This window comes from Chlorocebus sabaeus, chromosome 15 (assembly GCF_047675955.1).
Source record: "Chlorocebus sabaeus isolate Y175 chromosome 15, mChlSab1.0.hap1, whole genome shotgun sequence".
NCBI lineage: Eukaryota > Metazoa > Chordata > Mammalia > Primates > Cercopithecidae > Chlorocebus > Chlorocebus sabaeus.
In genome coordinates, this window is record NC_132918.1 from 65,433,620 (window position 1) to 65,454,970 (window position 21,351).

The following is a 21,351-nucleotide window of genomic DNA, read 5'->3' on the forward strand; positions in this document are numbered from 1 at the left end:
AGGATTACAGACGTGCACCACCATGCCTGGCTAATTTTTGTATTTTTAGTAGAGACAGGGTTTCACCATGTTGGCCAGGCTGGTCTCCAACTCCTGACCTCATGATCCAACTGCCTCGGCCTCCCAAAGTGCTGGGATTACAGGAGTGAACTACCGCGCCTGGTCGAGATTCATAGTTTTAAGTTTTATGTTGAAGTCTTTCATCTATTTTGAGCTCATTTGTGTGTGTGTTACTAGCTAAGGCTCCAACTTCATTCTTTTGCACGCAGATATCTAGTTTTTCCAGCCCCATTTGTTGAAAAGACTGTCCTTTCTCTATTGAATGGTCTTGGCACACGTGTCAAAATCATTTGACCATTATCTGTGAGAGTTTATTTCTGGGCTATCTATTCTGTTCCGATAGTGTATAAGAAGCTAGCAAACTGTTTTCCAAAGTGACTGTACCTTGTTACATCCCACAAACACTGTATGAGGATTCCAATTTTTCACATCCCTGATAATTTGTTGTTGTCTGCTCCATTTGAAAAAATAATTTATTTTGTGTTTAATTGACACCTAATAATTATACATATTGATGGGGGCATAGTGTGGTGTTTTGAAACATGTATATATTGTGTAATGGCCAAATCAGTGTAATTAGCATGTTCATCATCTCAATCACTTGTCATTTCTTTGTGATGAGAACATTCAAAATCCTCTCTTGTAGCTATTTTGTAATATGCAATATCTTATTGTTAACTGCAGTCACTCTGTTGTGCGATAGAACACCAGAATTTACTCCTCCTATCTATATTTGGTTAGAGACATCTTACTGGGTATGAAGTTACGGTTTTGATCTTTGACATTTAAACATTATGCCTTTGTCCAACATGGAGCAGAGAGGTAGTGAATAAGAGCGAGGTCTTCCTCACTCACAACCACAGTGCCAGTTACCTGCCCGGACACACTTTGTGCTCCTGCAGGGTAGAATGAGTAACCCCAGGCAAGTCTCTTATCACCTAGAGCCTCAGCTTTCTCTTTTAATAATGGCAATAATTTATACTTTCCTTATGCCAGGTGAGATAAGAATACATGTACATTTTTAATTTTGGGAGCTAAATAAATGTTGGATTCACAGTTATACTGAATAAATTTTCCATCAGCGTGTTCTTGCTGTGGGACATCCTTGACACTAATTTAAGTTTTCCAACAAATGTGACTTTCCAATATTTTAAGCATGACAGAATCCTACTAGACAGCTGGCTGTCTTTCTCCTGTTCCTCTGGATGTCACTCAAATATCCTCACACCCATCTCACTCATTAACACAGAGTGAAGTGTGAGCTCCCCACCCCTTGTCTGTCTGTGATCTGGGTTGTGACCACATGTTTATCCTGTTTATCTTCTTTCTCATCATCCATCTGGTTTCTGCCTACTATGACAAAATCGGTTGCATGCTTTTGACTTCTAACCCTGGATCCTGTTGGGATGAAAACATTATCCCAGTCCTGTTGAAAGTAGTACAGTGGCCTTTTCTTCCTTCTTGGTTCTGCAGTGTCTACAGAGACTTGCTCTTGGGGGAGATGAAGTCATCTGGTTAGCTTTCCCCTCCCTGTGCCCAGGTTGCTAGCTGCCACAGTAATTGGCTTGGCAGTGCACTCCCCAAAAGGTTGTCCTTCAGCTGATACTTCGTTAAAGCTGCAAGGTCAACTCCCTTGGGAGTTCCCTTAGACAGCAGCTGTCATGCCTAATTAAGGAGAGGCATGGGAAAGGTGTTTTGAAAGGAGACCTCTTATCTCAAAGAACAGTGGCCAGGCCTGAACATTGGAATGGGGAGATGAAGGACAAAGTGGAGGGCATGGTAGCAGTAGCTCAGAAAACTTGGCAGAAAATGCTTTGCTGGCAGTCAAGGATAAGAGCATTGACTGTTTTTTAAAGGACATAGTATGTCCTTTTTAGCAAATCAACGAGTCCCATATGTATTAAAAATTTTGTACACTTAGGTTGTTAGGTGTCCCATGGAGCATGCACACGTGCAAGAACCAGTTTTCATATCCTACAAAAAATACTGAAACAGGTAAGGAAAACTCAAGGGATTCTTGGATATATCAATAGGGTATAACTTTAATGAGTTAGGACCACTTAGGGATGCTGAGACTATTCTATGCTTCAACTGTTAGGGTCCATAGTGAAGACCTGGGGCTTGGGGGTAGAGTTCCTTTATAGTCCAGTGCACTAATATCCAATAGAAATATGGGGGCCACATATAGTATTTAACATTTTCTAGTAGTCCTGTGTATTAGTTTCTTAGGCCTGTCATAACAACCACAAAATATGTGGCTTAAAACAACAAATAGAGTTTTGTTTTTTTTTTATTCACTGTTTTGGAGGCTAGAAGTCTGAGATCAAGATGTCATCTGGGCCACACTCCTTTTGAAGGCCATAGGGAAGAATCCTTCCTTGCCTCTTCCTAGCATGTGGTGGTGCTTGGCAGTCCTTGGCATTCTTTGGCTTATAGTGAGACCCTGGTCTCTCTTATAGTGAGATCTAGCCTCTGCTTCTGTTTTCACTTAGCCTTCTTTGCTGTTGGTCTGTGTCTATCTCCAAATCTCCTTCTTTCTCTTAGGAAAACACCAGTCATTGGTTTTAGGGGTCAGGATAATTTCATCTGCATATCCTTAACTGATCACATCTGCAATGAACCTATTTCCAAATATGACCCCATTCTGAGGTTCCAGGGGAACATGAACTTTATTTACTATTATGATTATTTTTTGAGACAGTCTCGCTTGTCACCTAGGCTGGAGTGCAGTGGTGCCATCTCAGCTTACTGCAACTTTGGCCTCCTGGGTTCAAGCAATTATCCTGCCTCAGTTTCCTGAATAGCTGGGATTACAGGTGTGTGCCACCATGCCTGGCTAACTTTTGTGTTTTTAATAGAGACAGGGTTTTACCATGTTGGCCAGGCTGGTCTCGAACTCCTGACCTTATGTGATCCTCAACCTCGGCATCCCAAAGTACTGGGATTACAGGCATGAGCCACTGCACCTGGCTGGGACAAGAACTTTAGGGAACACACTGTTCAACCCACTGCACCAGATTAAAAAAAAAAATCAGAAAAGCCAAAAATTAAATTTTATTAATTCTAATGTTTACTTTTTTTTTTTTTTTGAGACGGAGTCTCGCTCTGCCGCCCAGGCTGGAGTGCAGTGGCCGGATCTCGGCTCACTGCAAGCTCCGCCTCCCGGGTTCACGCCATTCTCCTGCCTCCGCCTCCCGAGTAGCTGGGACTACAGGCGCCCGCCACCACGCCCGGCTAGTTTTTTGTATTTTTTAGTAGAGACGGGGTTTCACCATGTTAACCAGGATGGTCTCGATCTCCTGACCTCGTGATCCGCCCGTCTCGGCCTCCCAAAGTGCTGGGATTACAGGCTTGAGCCACCGCGCCCGGCCTTCTAATGTTTACTTTAACTGAATATTTCAAAATATTATTACAATACGTAATCAATATAAAATAGTTCTTAATGTGATATTTTAACATTCTTTTTTTAATACTAAGTCTTTGAAATTCAGGGTATATTTTCAAACACCCATAACACATCTCAATTTTTATTGCCAATTTTTAAAGACTCCGTATTCACTTGTGGCTGGCTGCCACATCTTGGACAGCACAGTTGGAGTGCTGCAGGGCTGACAAAACTTTTATACTTCTCAGTGTTTCGCCCCATGTTGTCTCCCTCTCTTCATTCTTCTTAGTTTTCAGGGAGTTTTAATTTGTTTCGAAAGTCTCAGTCATTATGAACAAAAGAAATAAAAATCTACTTTGTACTGGGATCCCAAGACTCCGTGGAGGAGGTAAAATCAGCCAATTTTGAAAGAAAAGATCTTTATTCAGTTACATTTTTAAGCATCAGTGTTTATTCTGGGGTAGAATTCATTAAGCACTCTATCACAAGTGGTTTCAACACGTGCGGTTAATATTTAGGATGTAACTTTTTTTTTTTTTTTTTTTTTAATTGAGTAGGGGGAATATAAGACCTTATTATTACAAATCTCCCTGCCATGAGATTTGTGACTCACCCATTTATGAGCCCCCAGTGAACACAGCCATTATTCTCTGTCATGTTAAGACAAGAAGGGGCATAAATAAACTTTTTTACTGGGCTAACTGAACTTAGTCTGTTGCAACAATGAAGTTAAGATCTACATCTCTAAAACTCTGTATTGTCTTCTCCAAGAATTTAAAGCTTGTTACTTGTTAGCATGAATCTCAGGGCAAGGCAGAGTTTTATAAGCAAGCCCATAGGAAGAAAAGTTTTAGATCCTTGAATTCTTTATTTTATTTATTTTTATTTTTAAAAAAATTCTGAGACAGGGTCTCACTCTGTTACGCAGGCTGGAGTGCAGTAGTGCGATCTTGGCTCACTGCAACCTCTGCCTCCCGGGTTCAAGCGATTCTCCTGCCTCAGCCTCCCAAGTAGCTGGGATTACAGGCATTCACCACCATGCCTGGCTAATTTTTGTATTTTTAATAGAGACGGGGGTCTTGCCATGTTGGCCAGGCTGGTCTCGAACTCCTGACCTCAGGTGATCTGCCTGCCTTAGCCTCCCAAAGTTCTAGGATTACCTGTGCCTGTCCTGTCTGGCTTAATTTCATTTCTTTTTTTTTTTTTTTTTTTTTTTTTTTGAGGCAGGGTCTTACTCTGTCACCTACACTGGAGTGCAGTGGCATGATCTTACTCTGTCACCTACAGTGGAGTGCAGTGGCATGATCTTGGCTCACTGCAACCTCTGCCTCCCGGGTTCAAGTGATTCTGCTGCTTCAGCCATCTGCGTAGCTGGGATTACAGGTGTGCACCACCATGCCAAGTAATTTTTGTATTTTTAGTGGAGATGGGATTTCACCATGTTGGCCAGGCTGGTCTCGAACTCCTGACCTCAGGTGATCCGCCTGCCTCAGCCTCCCAAAGTGCTGGAATTACAGGTGTGAGCCATTGTGCTCGACCCTGTCTGGTTTAACTTCAACATGTCTTTACCTACTGTGCTGTAGCCACATTGGCCTTTGCTTTCTGTTGAGCAAGCCAGGCACTCTCTTGGCTTTGCACTAGCTGTGTTTCCCTTATACCAGATACCTAATGACCAGCTCCCTCCTTTTTCCAAGTCTTTGCTCTAAGGTCATCTCAGAAAGTCCTAGTTAAAATTATACCTTTTATCCCACCCTCTGCTAAGTTCCCTGTACTTGTCCTTTTATCTTTCTTTCCATAGCACCATCACATTCTCCAGTATATGCTATAATTTACTTATGTGTTAATCTTGTTTTCCCCATCCCCGGCCACCCCTAATGTAATCTCCAGGAGAGCAGAATCTTTGTTTCATAGTCAATAGTACCTGGCATGTAGTAGGCCTCAATAAATATTGTTGAAAGAATGAGTCAGTGTGCATGACTCTTTGGCTCGAAATGCATTTCTCCAAACTCAAGGTGTTTTTGGTTATTACTGTTTTTTCCTTCTAGGTTTGGCCTGCCATCCTTAATTGCTTTGTGGGGGCTGTGTAGTCATTTTTTTTTCTCAAACTGAAGGTCCTTTGGGAAAGGGCTGTGGATCAGACCAACTCTTCAGAAAAGCTGGAGGCTTAGGGAGTTCCTGGAAGTAGTTATGCAGCAACTAAGAGAGGTTGGTCCGCAATAAGGGTGGTTTCCTCTGACCCTACAAAATCTTAGTGATACTTTTGTAGGGGAAGAAAGCTGTTTTCCCTTTACCATTTTAGGTGCATCCGTTGGGGCCCTGTCAGTCAGACTAATAAAATACATTAACAAGAGAAAAACAAAAGCAGGTTTATTGACATATTCATTGTGCATGAACATGGGAGCACCCAGTGAAGAGTATCTCAAAGAAGTGGTTAGAACTTGGGCTTATGGGCTATCTCAGCAGACTAGTAAATTTTTAGAGAAGTGAGAAGACAAAGGAAAAGGACCTTGAGCTGCTAGGGACAGCAGATTATGGGAAGGCAAGTATGTACGGAAACCAATGGTAGATTAGGGCTGGTTTTAGCAAAGTTTGTTATGTAGATTCCCCTGGTACCTTTGGGCTGATAAAGGTCTAGAGTTGTCTCCGTGATCAACTTCTGTCCTTCTTGGTAGAGAGGGAAGAAGGGATACCTTTAAGAATTTATGTCCTGCTTTTGGGGATATACGGGAGGGCAGAGAACTTTTCTTTTTCTTTTTTTTTTGAGACAGAGTCTCACTCTCGCTCAGGCTGGAGTACAGTAATCTCAGCTCACTGTAACCTCTGCTGCCCGGGTTCAAGTGATTCTCCTTCTTCGGCCTCCTGAGTAGTTGGGATTACAGGCACCTGCTACCATGCCCTGCTAATTTTTGTATTTTTAGTAGAGACGGGGTTTCACCATTCAAGACTGACCAGGCTGGTCTTGAACTCCTGACCTCATGATCCACCTGCCTCGGCCTCTCAAAGTGCTGGGATTACAGGTGTGAGCCACTGCGCCCGGCCAAGCTTTTCTTGTATCTGCATTTTAATAACCCTTATACCAAAGCTGTGTATTTTGGCTTGCCATATTCTGCTATTCACTGTCTTCATTGTAAATTCTCATGACAATTTCCCTCAAGAACATGGCCTCTGAGACCTTTGCAGCCTCTGAAGAGGTGGATGGCTCATTGCAGAGAATTTCAAGGCCAGGTTCAGCCTGGCAACAGAGAACTCTGGGGGTAAAAGTTGGGCCTGCCTGATGCCTAGACAAAAGAGGGTCACTTGAGCTACTCACTGGGGGATGTAGCTATGGGGATGCTGATGTAGGTGCTTCTCCTGGCCCTGCTTTCTGCATCCTCATTAATACAAAATGGGAAAGCAATCAGGTTAGGTGTTCCAGATTCACATGGCCCACTGAACAAGACTCATTCAAAAGCAGAGTTTTCTTCTACCGTGACCCTTCTTACCTTGCCAATGGTTTATTCTCTTTTCTTACACTGTTATACACAGCTCGGAAATGATCTCTATCTTGGAGAATTTTATGTATGAGGTCAAAGCAGCAGCCTCTAACATTTTCTTCAAATTACACTTATGCTGCTGGGCATGGTGGCACACGCCTGTAATACCGGCACTTTGGGAGGCTGAGGTGGGTGGATCGCCTGAGGTCAGGAGTTCCAGACCAGCCTTGGCAACATGGTGAAACCCTGTCTCCACTAAAAACACAAAACTTAGCTGAGTGTGGTGGTGCATGCCAGTAATCCCAGCTACTCAGGAGGCTGAGGCACAAGAATCACTCGAACCTGAGAGGTGGAGGTTGCAGCGAGACAAGAATGCACCACTGCACTCCAGCTTGGGCAACACAGAGAGACTCTGTCTCAAAAAAAAAAAAAAACCTAAAAAGTTTGGATAACTGTATTACAAAAGTTAAAAGAAGTCAATATTAATAATATCTTTTCTTTAACCCATATATCCAAAATAAGACATTTAAACATATAATTTCAATATATAATATAAAAATTGTTAATGGTATATTTTATATTTTGCACTAGCCTTCTAAATCTGTATATTTTACAACTGCAGTGCACTTTGTTTTGACCTAGCTGGATTTCCAGTGCTCAATAGCCACATGTGGCCAGACGCTTCCATACTGGATAGTATATGCAGATGGCTCTACCCTAGAGTGACTTCATCTGTGTTACATGTTATTCTAACAGTGTACTTTCTGGTTTCCCAGCCATAGCTGACTTGGAGCAGTAAATAAATGGTGAGAGTGATAGAGTGCTGAGAATAGTAGAGAAGGGGCAGAATAATTATTTTTATAAGTGGCTGGGGTCATTCATTGCGAGCATGCTAGCCTTTCATACCTTGAGACCTGCCGAGGCGCACAGCGTGGGTACCGGGTAGAATAACTGATAATTTTTCATGCTTGCCTTCCATTTCATGGGTCAAATCACTTACAGAAGGCCACATCATGTTCACTCTTGTCTACAAACATAGAGCAGTGTGAACAGTATGTGGACAAAGTTAAGGAAGCTTTCTATCAAGTGTTGCTAAAATGATGGTGTTCTAGTACAGGAAACCTGGAAATATATGTATAAGTAGAAACCCAGGACTACATGATGAAGCCCTCTTCAGTTCTAAAGCTGGGAGCTCACAGAAGTGTTGGAGGAGCCCGCAAGTGTGTCTTCAGCTGGGTGTGCCCCCGTCTCATCTTCCTAAGATTGCTAACTTCTTCGGTCCTGTGGGTTTCCCTTCTGGTCCATGGGGCAGAGATGCAGCTGGTGCCTTAGAGCCTGCAAGGCTCAACCTTAGCCTAGACCTTAGCTGTGTTTGTGGGACATCAGGAGTCTGGCTTGTGGATTTGGAAAGTCCATCTTTGAGATGGACTTTCTTGGAACTGACCACTTCATGGACACCCATTGGGGGTAATGGGAGCAAAGTGTGTGGGTCAGCTGCATGAGCTGTAGCATGCAGATTCCAGCCAGCAGAAAACAAAAGAAAACAAAAAGCAAAGCGCCCAAATCAAATACCACCTTTGGCTTTTCTATTTTTCTCTTGTGTATATGGAAGACGACAAAATCAGGGGTGAGGGGGTAGCTGTCATATAAGTAGTGTACATTGTTCTCACGTAGAACCATCAGTCCACGGCTGCCTGTTACATAATTTTATCTGTTTCTTTATTCCTTTTTTAGGCCGAGGAGTCTTGCAAATGTAATGGCTGGAAAAACCCTAACCCGTCACCCACTCCCCCCAGAGCCGATCTGCAGCAAATAATTGTCAGTCTAACGGAATCCTGTCGGAGTTGTAGCCATGCCCTAGGTGAGTTCCTAAACCTTCAAGGAAAGTATAACGAGTTCATTGTAGCCTGAGACTCTTAACTTACTGAAATCTGTGGGCTCACCAAATTTGAATGCTATGTACCTCTGTATGAGACCAACAATAAGAGCCTCTCTAGTCTCATGAGTTTGCTGGGAAGGGCTTCTTGTGAGAGACAAATGCTGCACTGTGTGCAGTGACTTTGTCCCTTCTTCCTTTCAAGAGCTGAGTTGGACTGGGGGATTGCCAAGTAAGATGAAACATGACAATCGAGCTAGTTAGCATGAATAATGTGTAACATGTCCTGATTCATTTTGGGGGTTGGGGCCTGAGGGTCTTTGACCTCAGGGTTGAAACCTCAACCAATGGGTTTAATGATAGTAATTATCATGTTTGTTATTTCTGTTGCCCTGAACTTTCTGGGGTGCTTCATTTTATCTTCATGTTCCTTAGTTTTGTGTATCTCATAGCTCTTTCTTCACTGGGTTGCTCTTTACTGTGTTTAGTGAATGTTTACTGGTGGTTTCCCTTTCAACTTTCTTATCTGACCCTGCAAAATAATCATTGTCAGTGATGGCACAGTAGGCCCTGCTGCAATTACTCAAAAGGACCGTGCTAGTATGTTGTTCTGTGTCCTGATACTAGTTTTATGATTAAAATATTTTTTAAAAATCATATGTTGTTTGAGTAGATAAAAGTTGAGGAATTAGTTTTTCCTAGATACTAAAATTTCAGTCCATGAAGAATCTTAGAATATTATTATTATTTTTGAGATGGAGTCTCGCTCTGTCGCCCAGGCTGGAGTGCAGTGGTGCGATCTCGGCTCACTGCAAGCTCCGCCTCCCGGGTTCACGCCATTCTCATGCCTCAGCCTCCCGAGTAGCTGGGACTACAAGCGCCCGCCGCCACCCCGGCTAATTTTTTGTATTTTGAGTAGAGACAGCGTTTCACCTAGTTAGCTAGGATGGTCTGGATCTCCTGACCTTGTGATCTGCCCGTCTCGGCCTCCCAAAGTGCTGGGATTACAGGCATGAGCCACTGCGCCTGGCCGAATCTTAGAATATTCTTACTTTTCTGCCTTCAGTTATACAGTCTCCCCCAAAATGTCAACAAGGCCATTTTGCTGTCCATGACGGCAACGACATAACACTGGGAAGAACATTCTTGCTAAGGTACTTGATCTTTCTACCTGACCATTATAAGTGGGTGACTTCTTATGCCATCATTTCTCTAGATCTTCCTGCTTACAAGCAATGGTGTTGCCTCCAAGGTTAGCATGGTGTTAGGTCGTCTGAAATTTTATTTTGTACTCAGAGAGTATTTCAATATTTACAGAGCATAAAAGTAGATAATGTGATCTTCCCAAGAAGTCATCACATTGGAATAACCTTCAGAAAATAGAAATAGTCTTGATCTCACAAAGGAAACACACTAATAATTTCATCATTTTGTCAACTTAACTGGTATCTCAAATAATGTAAGCTCTGAGTCTTGAAGTACCCAATACAGAGCAAAAATTTCAAAAGTTTGAGAACTATCCTTGATTATAATTTACCTTTTTTTTTTTAAAACAAAACGAAACAACCACTAACTATGACTGGAGTGAATGGAGTTTAGGATTGCCTCAGGAAATATGACGTAATAAAAGGCTGGACTCAAGAAATCCTTAAGCCTTAGACTTGAAGTGTATTTGTTATTGATTGGGAAATCCTATTATCCTACATCAATTAACATTTAAAACAGGATCTTCTTTCTTCCTTAGCTGAGCAGATTGTCTCCATTCTAAGCACGTAAACACACATGAATGCCTGAAGGCAGAAACAGTGCTTCACAAAAAAAAGCCAACTTTGTTTCCTTTTTTATTTCTTAACAAGCTTTGAAAACAAATGCCCTCATTCTGCAATACATAATCAAGAATGAAGACTGAAAAAAAAATCACATATCCTTTGACCTGCCAAATTCATGCCAGAAATTTAATCTATGTGTAAATTAAGGCATGCCCTCAAATTGAACTAAAAGGATAGTGGCATGTTTTATGGCCTTACTTATGATAATAAAAAGCATGAAACAACCTAAATATTCCAATGTAGGAGATGATTGTGAAGAAATCAGGTAATAAAGCAGCTTGATAGAAGGTTTTATAATTTAGGACTAAATTATTGGATCTATCAGCCTGAGTTCAAATCCTGGCTCTATAACCGGTAGCTGTGAGTAGCAGCACATTACTTAATCTGCCTGGACTTCAGTTTTTCAGTTCTGAAATGGGTTAATACATAGTAGTATTTACCTTGTAGGATCATTGTGAGGATTATATAAGATAAAAAATCTTAGAATAGTAAATACATGATTATTAGCTGATGTTTTTAGTAGTAGTGGTATTATAACACTATCAGGGTTCTTTCACTTCATACAACAGATATATACTCTGTCTAGCTTAAATAAGAAAACAATGCATATAAGAAGGATACTAGTAGCTTCTAGAAGCTGAAAACAATGGGAAAACAGGTTTTGATCTCATTTGGGGATCTCAGCTGCAGAAGTTCACAGACCTTCTGTTCAGTCTGCTGCCACTGAATGACTTAGGATTCAGCTCCAACTGCCTCTGTCCCTGTGAGTATTGGTTCAGGATTTAAATACCCTGTGGAGGAGATTGTGCCTGTCATGTGCCTAACCCCGAATTTCACCCCAAGGGAACTAAGAAGTTGATCCTTTCCCAAATACAGGATGCTGACTGAGGAACAGCATTGATGTTTCATGAGTATAATCCCATTTTATTAGTTAAGAAAATATAATACTATAAGGCCGGGTGTGGTGGTTCACTCTTGTAATCCCAGCACTTTGGGAGGCTGAGACAGGCAGATCACGAGGTCAGGAGATGAAGACTATCCTGGCTAACACGGTGAAACCCCGTCTCTACTAAAAGTGTAAAAAATTAGTTGGGTGTGGTGGTGAGCGCCTGTAATCCCAGCTACTGGGAGGCTGAGGCAGGAGAATGGCGTGAACCAGTAGGCGGAGCTTGCAGTGAGCCGAGATATCCGCCCCTGCACTCCAGCCTGGGCGACAGAGCAAGACTCCGTCTCAAAAAAAAAAAAAAAAAAAAAAAAAATAGGTGTACATGATGGCAGGCGCCTGTAGTCCCAGCTACTCCGGAGGCTGAGGCAGGAGCATTGCTTGAACCCGGGAGGTGGAGGTTGCGGCGAGCCGAGATCGCGCCACTGCACTCCAGCCTGGGTGACATTGAGAGACTCCATCTCAAAAAAAAAAAAAGAAAAGAAAATACAATGCTGTAAAACTTTTTTCTATTTTACTCAACACAGAACACTTCTGTGACCAGCTGTGTGTGTGTGTGTGTGTGTGTGTGTGTGTGTGGTTTTTTTTTTTCCTTCACTCACCAAGCAATTCTCCCACTCTGAACACTAGCTGGATGTCCCATAATTCATTTCAGTTCTGTCATGACCTACCTGGAGATAGCATCACATCCCACAGGATCAGGGCTCAGTCCCATAATACTGCTCCTACTTCAGATGCCAATTGCAAGTCCCAGGTTGTGACCTTTGCTTCTGACCGACTGGCTATAAATCAGGATTTCCACCATATCCCTTCCTTGGTTTCAATAATTTGCTAGGATGGCTTACAGAACTCAAGGAAACACTTCAGTTTACTGGTTTAATATAAAGGATACACAGATGGCCAGATGAAGGAATGCACATGGCAAGGTTTGGGGAAAGGGAGTGAAGCTTCCTTTCCCTCTCCAGGTGCACGACCCCCAAGGCACCTCCACATGTTCAGCAACCTGGAAGCTTGAGCCTGTAGTCTCAGCTACTTGGGAGACTGAGGCATGAGAATCGATTAAACCTGGGAGCAGAGGCTGCAGTGAGCTGAGATCATACCACTGCAGCCTGGGTGACAGAGCGAGACTCCATCTCAAAAAAAAAAAAAAATTTTTTTTTTTCTTAGGGCTTTATCTCTACACTTTCCCTCCCCTACCTTTCTTGTAGGTTGATGGGTGGGGCTGAAGGTTCCAATCCTTTAATCCTCTAATAACCTGGTCTGTCTGGTGAGCAGCTTCATCCTGGGTTATCTATGCACTACACCTTAAGTCACCTCATTAACATAAACTCAGGTATGATCAAAAGGGGCTCTTGATGAACATTAAAAGACACTCCTCCTGCTCAGGAAATCCCAAGGGTTTTAAGAGCTTGTGACAGTAACTGGGACAAAGACCAAATAGATTTCATACTATACCACAAACATAAATTTTAATATATATGATCAGGAAAAGGTCTGGAAGGATGTATGTTGAGTTGCTGACTGATTTTCTCAGAGTACTGGGGGTATAGGTATTTAAAAAATATTTTCCCCTACTCTTTCCTTTTTTCCTTGTTTCTTCTCTATTCTTTTTTTTTTTTTTTTTTGAGACGGAGTCTTGCTCTGTCGCCCAGGGTGAAGTGCAGTGGCCAGATCTCAGCTCACTGCAAGCTCTGCCTCCCAGGTTTATGCCATTCTCCTGCCTCAGCCTCCTGAGTAGCTGGGACTACAGGCGCCCGCCACTACGCCCGGCTAGTTTTTTGTATTTTTAGTAGAGACGGGGTTTCACCGTGTTAGCCAGGATGGTCTCGATCTCCTGACCTCGTGATCCGCCCGTCTCGGCCTCCCAAAGTGCTGGGATTACAGGCTTGAGCCACCGCGCCCGGCCTCTTCTCTATTCTTTAGTCTGCTCGCTTAAAACTGAAATTACTGCACATTTTCAAGTGGTCTTGGAATTATTGTTGGAATGCCAGTGTTTATTTATTGGTCTTAGAATAACGGCTCTAGAAAACCTTTTTCCGAGATTACTCTTCCTTCCCCCTCCTTTCTGTGCTTTTTAGAAAACTTTTTTTTTCTTAATGGAAAGTTTTAAACACCCTTAAAGGCAGAAGGGATAGTTTAATGAACTGCCTTGGACTCAGCACCCAGCTCTAATGATTATTTACATTTGCCAATTTTGTTTTATCTAACCCCCTGCTTTTATTTGCCAGAGTATTTTAGCAAGTTTCCTACATTTTTTCTTATCTTAATCATGTGCAGGTATCATCTTAATTGTTACTGACAAAGTACAAGTTGGGGTCTAGGGAATTCTGTTACGAATTATGCAAGCCTGTATTCTCGAATACATTTCAGTTGGTATACATTGTTGTTCTGTTTTCACATACAGTAGTCACCATTCTGAGCATGGTTGATTTACTCACCAGTAATTGTACACACGTGTCGATACAAAATGTTCTTGAATTTGTCAAAACAGAACAATACTGGCTTATTGATTGAGATGGTATCAGTTCTATTGATTAAATGTTGGGTTTCTTTTGCCTCAGCCATATATGTTCTTTGGAGCTCTGGTTTTATGTAATCTCCTGACAATTTCTTTCATCCCAGACATCCTTGGTCTGACATAATTTAATACTATTCTGTGTTTCATGGACATAAAACACAGGAGTGAGATAGTCTGATCTAGTAGAAAGAACATTCATTTGGGAACTAGGAAGTAAGAACTCTAGCCTGTCTGGGTATGGTGGTTTGAGGCTGTGATGGCAGCTACTCAGGACGCTAAGATGGGAGGATCCTTTGAGCCCAGGAGTTTGAGGCTACAGTGAGCTGCGATGGGGCCACTGTATTTTAGCCTTGGAGACAGAGCAAAACCCCACCTCTAACAAAACAAAACAAAACCAAGAAAAGAATTCTAGCTTGGCCCTGCAATTTACCAAGTTCCTTAACCTTTTTGCTGTTTAGTATCTCCATCCACAGAATGAAATGGTTGGTCTAGACCTGTGCTGTACAATATGGTAGCCACTGGCCACATGAAATGTGTTTGCTTTGAATTGAGATATGCTGTAAGTGTAAAATACACACAGTTTTTGAAGACATCATAAGCAAAAGCAATGCAGAATGTCCCAGTAATTATATTTTATATTGATTATATGTTGAAATGATAATATTTTGAATATGTTGGGTTAATATATTATTAAAATTATTTCTACTGGAAAATTTGAAATTACGTATATAGCTCACATTATATTTCTATTGAACTGTGCTGGTTTAGAATATTCTAGTTCATTCTCTGAAATTATATTTGGGATTGGCACAATAATATTCAGTTTACAAAAATTTTACAAAGGGCTATAACTGAGTGCTTTAGTTGGTCCCAGCATTTCTCCTTATTTTAGTGTGAATAAAGATTTTTCTTATTTTGGGATTGCTATTTAAAAAGCAGCTTGGGTCTTGTGTGGTGGCTCATGCCTGTAATCCTACCATTTTGGGAGGCCGAGGCAGGTGGATTTTTTGAGCCCAGAAATTCGAGACCAGGTTGGGCAACGTGGCGAAACTCCATCTCTACAAAAAATACAAAAATTAGCCAGGCATGGTGGCATGTGCCTGTGGTCCCTGCTACTCGGGAGACTAAGGTAGGAGGGAGGATGGCCTGAACCTGGGAGACAGGTTGTAATGAACCGAGATCGCACCACTTGTACTCCAACCTGGGTGACAGAGTGAGGCCCTGTCTCAAAGTAAATAAATAATAAATAAATGAATAAAAAAGAAAATAAAAAAGCAGGCTGTTTTTACGAGCAGGAAAGTAGGAAGCAAATCCTTGTGATCAAAACATGGTTGGAATTTCTGTTATTTTGGAGTCCGTTGTTCTGAACTGTTTCAGAACAGACTGATTATTAAATTTGTCTAGTAATAGTATTTTAGTTTATGTAGAAGTTTTTTGATTATTTTTCAGTGTCATCACCTTTTTCTTTCTCTTCTGCCTGGGCTGGTGTGCAGTGGCGGGATCTCAGCTTACTGCAACCTCCCTATCTTGGGCTCAAGCTATCCGTTCACTTCAGCCTCTCGAGTAGCTGGACCACAGACATGCAGCAACATGCCCAGCTAATTTTTTTTTTTTTTTTTTTTGTATCTTTGGTAGAGACGGATTTTGTTATATTGCCTGGGCTGGTCTCACACTCCTGAGGTCAAGCGATCTGCCCACCTTGGCCTCCCAAAGTGCTGGGATTACAACTACCTCACCCTTCATCTTCTTTCTCTGATACATATATGTGTGTGTGTGTGTGTGTGTGTGTGTATGTGTATGTGTGTGTGTATATATATATTCACACTGACTGTTCAGCAGTGGGAACTGTTTTTTGTCACTATAGATTCCTTGCTTTCCTGCTTGTTTACAGTAGGAAATTTCTTTTCTGTTAACTTTTAAAATTTCGAGTTAGGCAGACCCCTCACCCTACAACCAGAATTGATTCAGAGACTCCCAGAGCTTTTTTTTTTGAGAGGGAGTCTCGCTCTGTTGCCCAGGATGGAGTGCAGTGGCACGATCTCCGTGATCTCGGCTCACTACAGCTTCTACCTCCCAGGTTCAAGCAATTCTCCTGCCTCAGCTTCCCAAGTAGCTGGGATTACAGGCTTACACCACCACACCCAGCTCATTTTTGTAATTATTATTATTATTATTATTATTTTAGTAGAGATGGGATTTTGCCATGTTAGCCACGCTGGTCTCGAACTCCTGACCTCAGGCGATCCACCCGCCTCGGCCTCCCAAAGTGTTGGGATTACAGGCGTCAGCCACCACACCTGGCCTTTTTTTTTTTTTTTTTCTCAACAGAGTGGCTCTGTCACCCAGGCTGGAGTGCATTGGTGCAATCTCAGCTCACTGCAACGTCCGCCTCCCAGGTTCAAGTTATTCTCCTGCCTCAGCCTCCTAAGTAGCTGGGATTACAGGAACCCACCACCATGCCTGGCTAATTTTTGTGCTTTCACTAGAGATGGGTTTTATTGTGTTGACCAGGCTGGTCTTGAACTCCTGATCTCAGGTGATCCGCCTGCCTCGGCCTCCCAAAGTGCTGGGATTATAGGTGTGAGCCACTGCGCCCGGCCTGAGACTCCCAGAGCTTTTTAAGGAAGGTCAAGAGTTAGCTTTAACAATCACACTAGAGCTTACTTCTTGAGTATTATGAAGAAAATACCAGTATTTTTCTCATGGATATTTCAAATATTTAAATCATTTAGGCAGATCATTTGACTGAACACATTTTCTTTGGTCATATGACATTTGCATAGACTTGTACCATATAATCGCCCCCCCAGTTCCCATTTACATATGTACCGTGCAGATGCCAAAGGACGTAAACATGAGGCCCAGCCAGCACAATGACACAGCCTTCTCAATTGAGCCAGCATATTCCTCTGGCTGGGTGTCCACTGTTGGCTAATGCAGCCTTTCAGATGCTGGTTTCAGAGTTTTCAGGAGCTGTGGGTCGGGCACAGCAGGAGTTAAGGGGATAATACTGGTAATATTTTATCTGCTCATTTGATATAAGTAACGTCTCCCTGACGTCCTCTGGTCATGAAGGTCCTGTTTGATACTCCCTTCAAGTCCCTCCCTCTAGCGCTGGCTGAATTTAGGCTTTTCCTCATTATTCCTTGCCCGCGTCTGCTGCAGCTTCTGGAGTTCTTATTTCCATTCCTGCATACCTGGCTTTCCCATAAAGTGATGATACAATGTGATCACACTCTCCTGCTTAACCCCTCTGAACTTCCCATTATCCTCAGAGAGAAGGGTGATCTGTAGTTGAGCAAGCAGGTTCAGTTCATTGAGCCCTCTTTATTTTCAAAGCTTTTCTCCAGTTATCTTCATTGCATTGTGGCCATCAGGCTGCTCCATGTTCTCCAAAGGTTCTTTGAACTTTCTCCCCCTTCTGCCTTAGAATCTGGAAGCTCACACCAGCTGCAATGCCTTTCCTTCATTTTCTGCCAGGGAATTCTGCTTATCCTCCAAGGCTTGACTACAGAACTCTAGAGAATAAAGGCCTTCTTAGAGCTCTATGGCAATGTTCCTTCTTATATAACTATAATTATATACCAATATGTACTGAACTGTGATTAAGAGTTGACTTTTTCTCTAGTTCATAATATATTGAGTTCGTTGAGCATACTTATGCTTATTCTTTTGTTGATAAATAGTCATTGAATTCAATAATGCTAAAATGAGGGCTGGTTGCATTTATTTGCAGAGGAGCTTTCAAAGTTTATAATCTATACCTACTGTGTCCAACACAGTAGCCACTAGCCATTGTGTGGCTATTGAACACTTGCAGTTTCACTAGTTTGAATTGTGCTGTAAATGTGAAATGTACACAGGTTTTTAAGACTTAGTAAAACAAGAGGAATGTAAATAGTAACTTTTAATATTGCATAGATATTGAAAGAATAATACTTTGGAATATTTTAGGTTAAGTAAAATGTATTATTAAATGAATTTCACCTATTTCTTTTTCTTTTTAAACACAGCTACTGGAATACTTAAATTTACATATGTGGCTTGCATTATATTTCTACTGGACTGCTGTCATCTAATGGGCTCTTACTCTTAGGCTTCTCTTTTTTTTCCATTCCAGATCTGAGATTACAGAAAATGAAACCACTTTTAAATGATAAGCCTTTTTGCACATTAGTCAATTTGACAGATTTCATTGCAGTCATTAATTTTACCTCTTCTAGCCTCAATGCCAAATTCCCATGAACAAAAAATGTATTTGAGCAGCCTTTAAATCCTACTGTGTTATTTGCTTCTGGTCCAGAGGAGCAGGGACGTGTTAGCTGCCTGCCCAGCTGCTGCCTGTTCACACTGCAGGGCATGTGAGGACTGGCTGGCTGTCTTCACGAGAAGTGCAGGCCAGTGATACATGGAGCCAGCCAGAGCTTAGTGAGGGTCACAGCACACAGTGACAGTGTGCTTCCTGTTCTCAGCAAGGTTGACAGCTGCACCGTGATTCTTGGCAGCAGTCATATGGCGGGTCACTCTCTGGCACCCTGGGTGTTTGCAAGTCTGACACAGCACCGAGAGGTGCCAAGGTACACCCTTCTGGAGAGATCTAAAGAAGGCAAAGCCTCCCCTCATCCCCTCACTCGCACCTTCTGTCTGCTTTCCTGTGCCCTTCACACAAAGTGGACACTGGGGGAACTGTGGCCCACCAAAAGGTATAAACTGTGCCGCATCTCAAGGGTTGGTCAATCTTGGGTAATTAGTGTATATCAATGCTTTGTATCAGGATCTTGGAAGACTATTTAGGGTAATTAGTGTATATCAATGCTTTGTATCAGGCTCTTGGAAGACTATTTAAAGTAAAAGCAGGATTCTTTAATGATCAAATTCAGGTGGAGGAAAGATTGTAAAAAAACTTTAAATTTGTAAATAATTAAAAATTTACATAAAAGTCATGAGAATAATAATGAAGACTATCCCATAAATCCTTTCCCTAGATTTACCTATTAGTAACATTTTATTCTATTTGCTGTTATTGGCTCGTGTATGTATATGTATAAATGTATATAGAGGGTCTCATATATGTAATATATATATGAGTCTTTATGTATAAATTGTTTTTTTCTGGAACTATATGGGAATAAGTTACTTATATATCATAGCCCTTCCTCCCCTAAATATTTCAATATACAGTTCCTAATAAGGTTTCCTATTTTTGAAATGGAGTCTCACTCTGCTGCTCAGGCTGGAGTGCAGTGGTATGATCTTGGCTCATTGCAACCTCCACCTCCTGGGTTCAAATGATTCTTGTGCCTCAGCCTCCCAGGCAGCTGGGATTACAGGTGTCTGCCACCATGACAGGCTGATTTTTTTATTTTTAGTAGAGATGGGGTTTTATCATGTTGGCCAGGCTGGTCTCGAACTACTGACCTCAAATGATCTGCCCACCTCAGCCTCCCAGAGTGTCGGGCATGAGCCACCACGCCCGGCCAAGGTTTTCTGTTAATCACCTCAGTTCAATTACCAACTTTAGTAAATTTAACGTTAATATAATACTTTTATCTAGTCTACTCTTTGTTTTCTAATTTTATCTGTTGACCCGAAAATATTCTTTATAATATATTTTCCATTAAGCATCCACTCAAGAATCACTTATCTGTTTAGTTGTCACCTCTCTTTAGTTTTCTTTAATCTGGAGTTCCTCAGCATTTTTATTTTATTTTTTGACTTTTATAACATTGACATTTTGATGGAGGAATGTTTTAAATTTTAAAAACAAACCCTTTAAAGAGCTAGGAAAAATACATTTTTTGTTATTTTTCGGTTATGTAGAAAAAACCTTTGCAAGCAAAACCTTAAAGCACTGCCAAATGTAGATATGACTTTCTAAACAAATTAACATTTCTCTACAACCAAACCAAATAAACCAAACAAACCCCTCCCCACCAAATACATAAACATTTGCAATGAATATGGCAGACTCAAGGTTAGTACATAAGGTTTATTCAAGGTGGTAAGAAAAAGACTAACGTCCTAAAAAACCAAGCAAAGGAACTCAAATTGGCGGTACACAGGAGATCAAATACAAATGGCCCATAATATGAAAAACAACTCCCTGCTCTTTCCGTTGAATGCAGATCAAAACAGTGGGGGGTGCTCATTAATTTTCAAAAGATCGGTTGAATTACCAAAGATGGTTCTCCACTGTAGGCAGAGCATAGGAAAAAGGAATATTCTCTCACTACAGATACAGTGTACATTGATGCACATCTTGATGAGGGAGGTTAAATTAGGGAGCAATGCATCAGAGCTTTAAATAGCAACGACTTAATATCTTGAGTTTTGCGGCAGATTGGCTGCTATAGATTTGTGCATTGTTGCTTACAGATTTTTATTTTATTTTTGAGTTTTTAATATGCTCCTAGACTCATAAATAATAGAGGCCTGTCTCTTTTAAGAAAACTTACTTTTAGATAATTGAAGGGAGCCTATTTGCATCAAAACATCTTCTTTATAAAAGATTAAGAGAAGGGTTTCTTTTAATAATGAGTGACTCTTTTTGGTTTAATATGAATTGATTGTCAGTATAGTAAATAGTTTAGCTTTGCAGTTAGAGTGGGGTTCACCTGGGTGTTGACATGGGTTGGGATTAATTAGGTGACTGGTAAATCTAGAGATAGGTTAAACAAGTCTAATTCTGGTCAGCATCCCCAAAGAGCCAGGAGTAGTCTCTGGATTTGGTAGAGATGGGGTTGTTTAAGGAAAGTGGTATTTTAGGAAGACTACCCTGGCAGCAGAGAGAGCAGTCTGGTGGGCTATTTTATTATTGTAGGTTTGACATTCCAGTGGAACAAACGTAGGAAGGGGGAAGGCAGTGTCTCTGAAAGAGAATGAGGAAGCTCAGCGGAGTCTGGTGGCTGGTAATGTGTGAAAGGTAAAGGACACTGAAGGAATGAATGATGGGCTTGTTGGCGGAAACAGGGCCTGCAAGAGGTAGCTGCCATTTTGAGGAGGGCCACGAGGAGTTCAGTCTTCGAGTCATTTTCCATGATGGTGGTGCACCTATTTTGTTGGGACAGGGAGGATGGAAGGTGGGGTTTGGGGAAGATTGGAGCTGGAGAAGAGATTAGCTGGTGATGTGTATGTGTTGAGAACAGAACGCTCAGTGCTAGTTCCTCAGAGACTGAGTTAGGTGAGAACTGAAAAGGATTTTTGGTCAAAAGAGATCTGCAGTTGGCTTCATTGGAGAGGGGCTACATTGGAGGGTCTGAGAAGCTGG

The 21,351-nt window shown here is 41.7% G+C and overlaps 1 protein-coding gene across 2 annotated transcripts in view; it reads left to right on the forward strand.

Annotated features, from left to right (window-relative positions):
• Positions 1-21,351, forward strand: part of KAT2B (lysine acetyltransferase 2B) — a 116,289-nt gene that overhangs the window by 24,652 nt on the left and 70,286 nt on the right. For both annotated transcript variants that reach the window (XM_008009267.3, XM_008009268.3), the window contains exon 2: positions 8,653-8,779. In XM_008009267.3, coding sequence (XP_008007458.1) covers positions 8,653-8,779 — 127 coding nt within the window. The remainder of the gene's footprint in view (positions 1-8,652; positions 8,780-21,351) is intronic.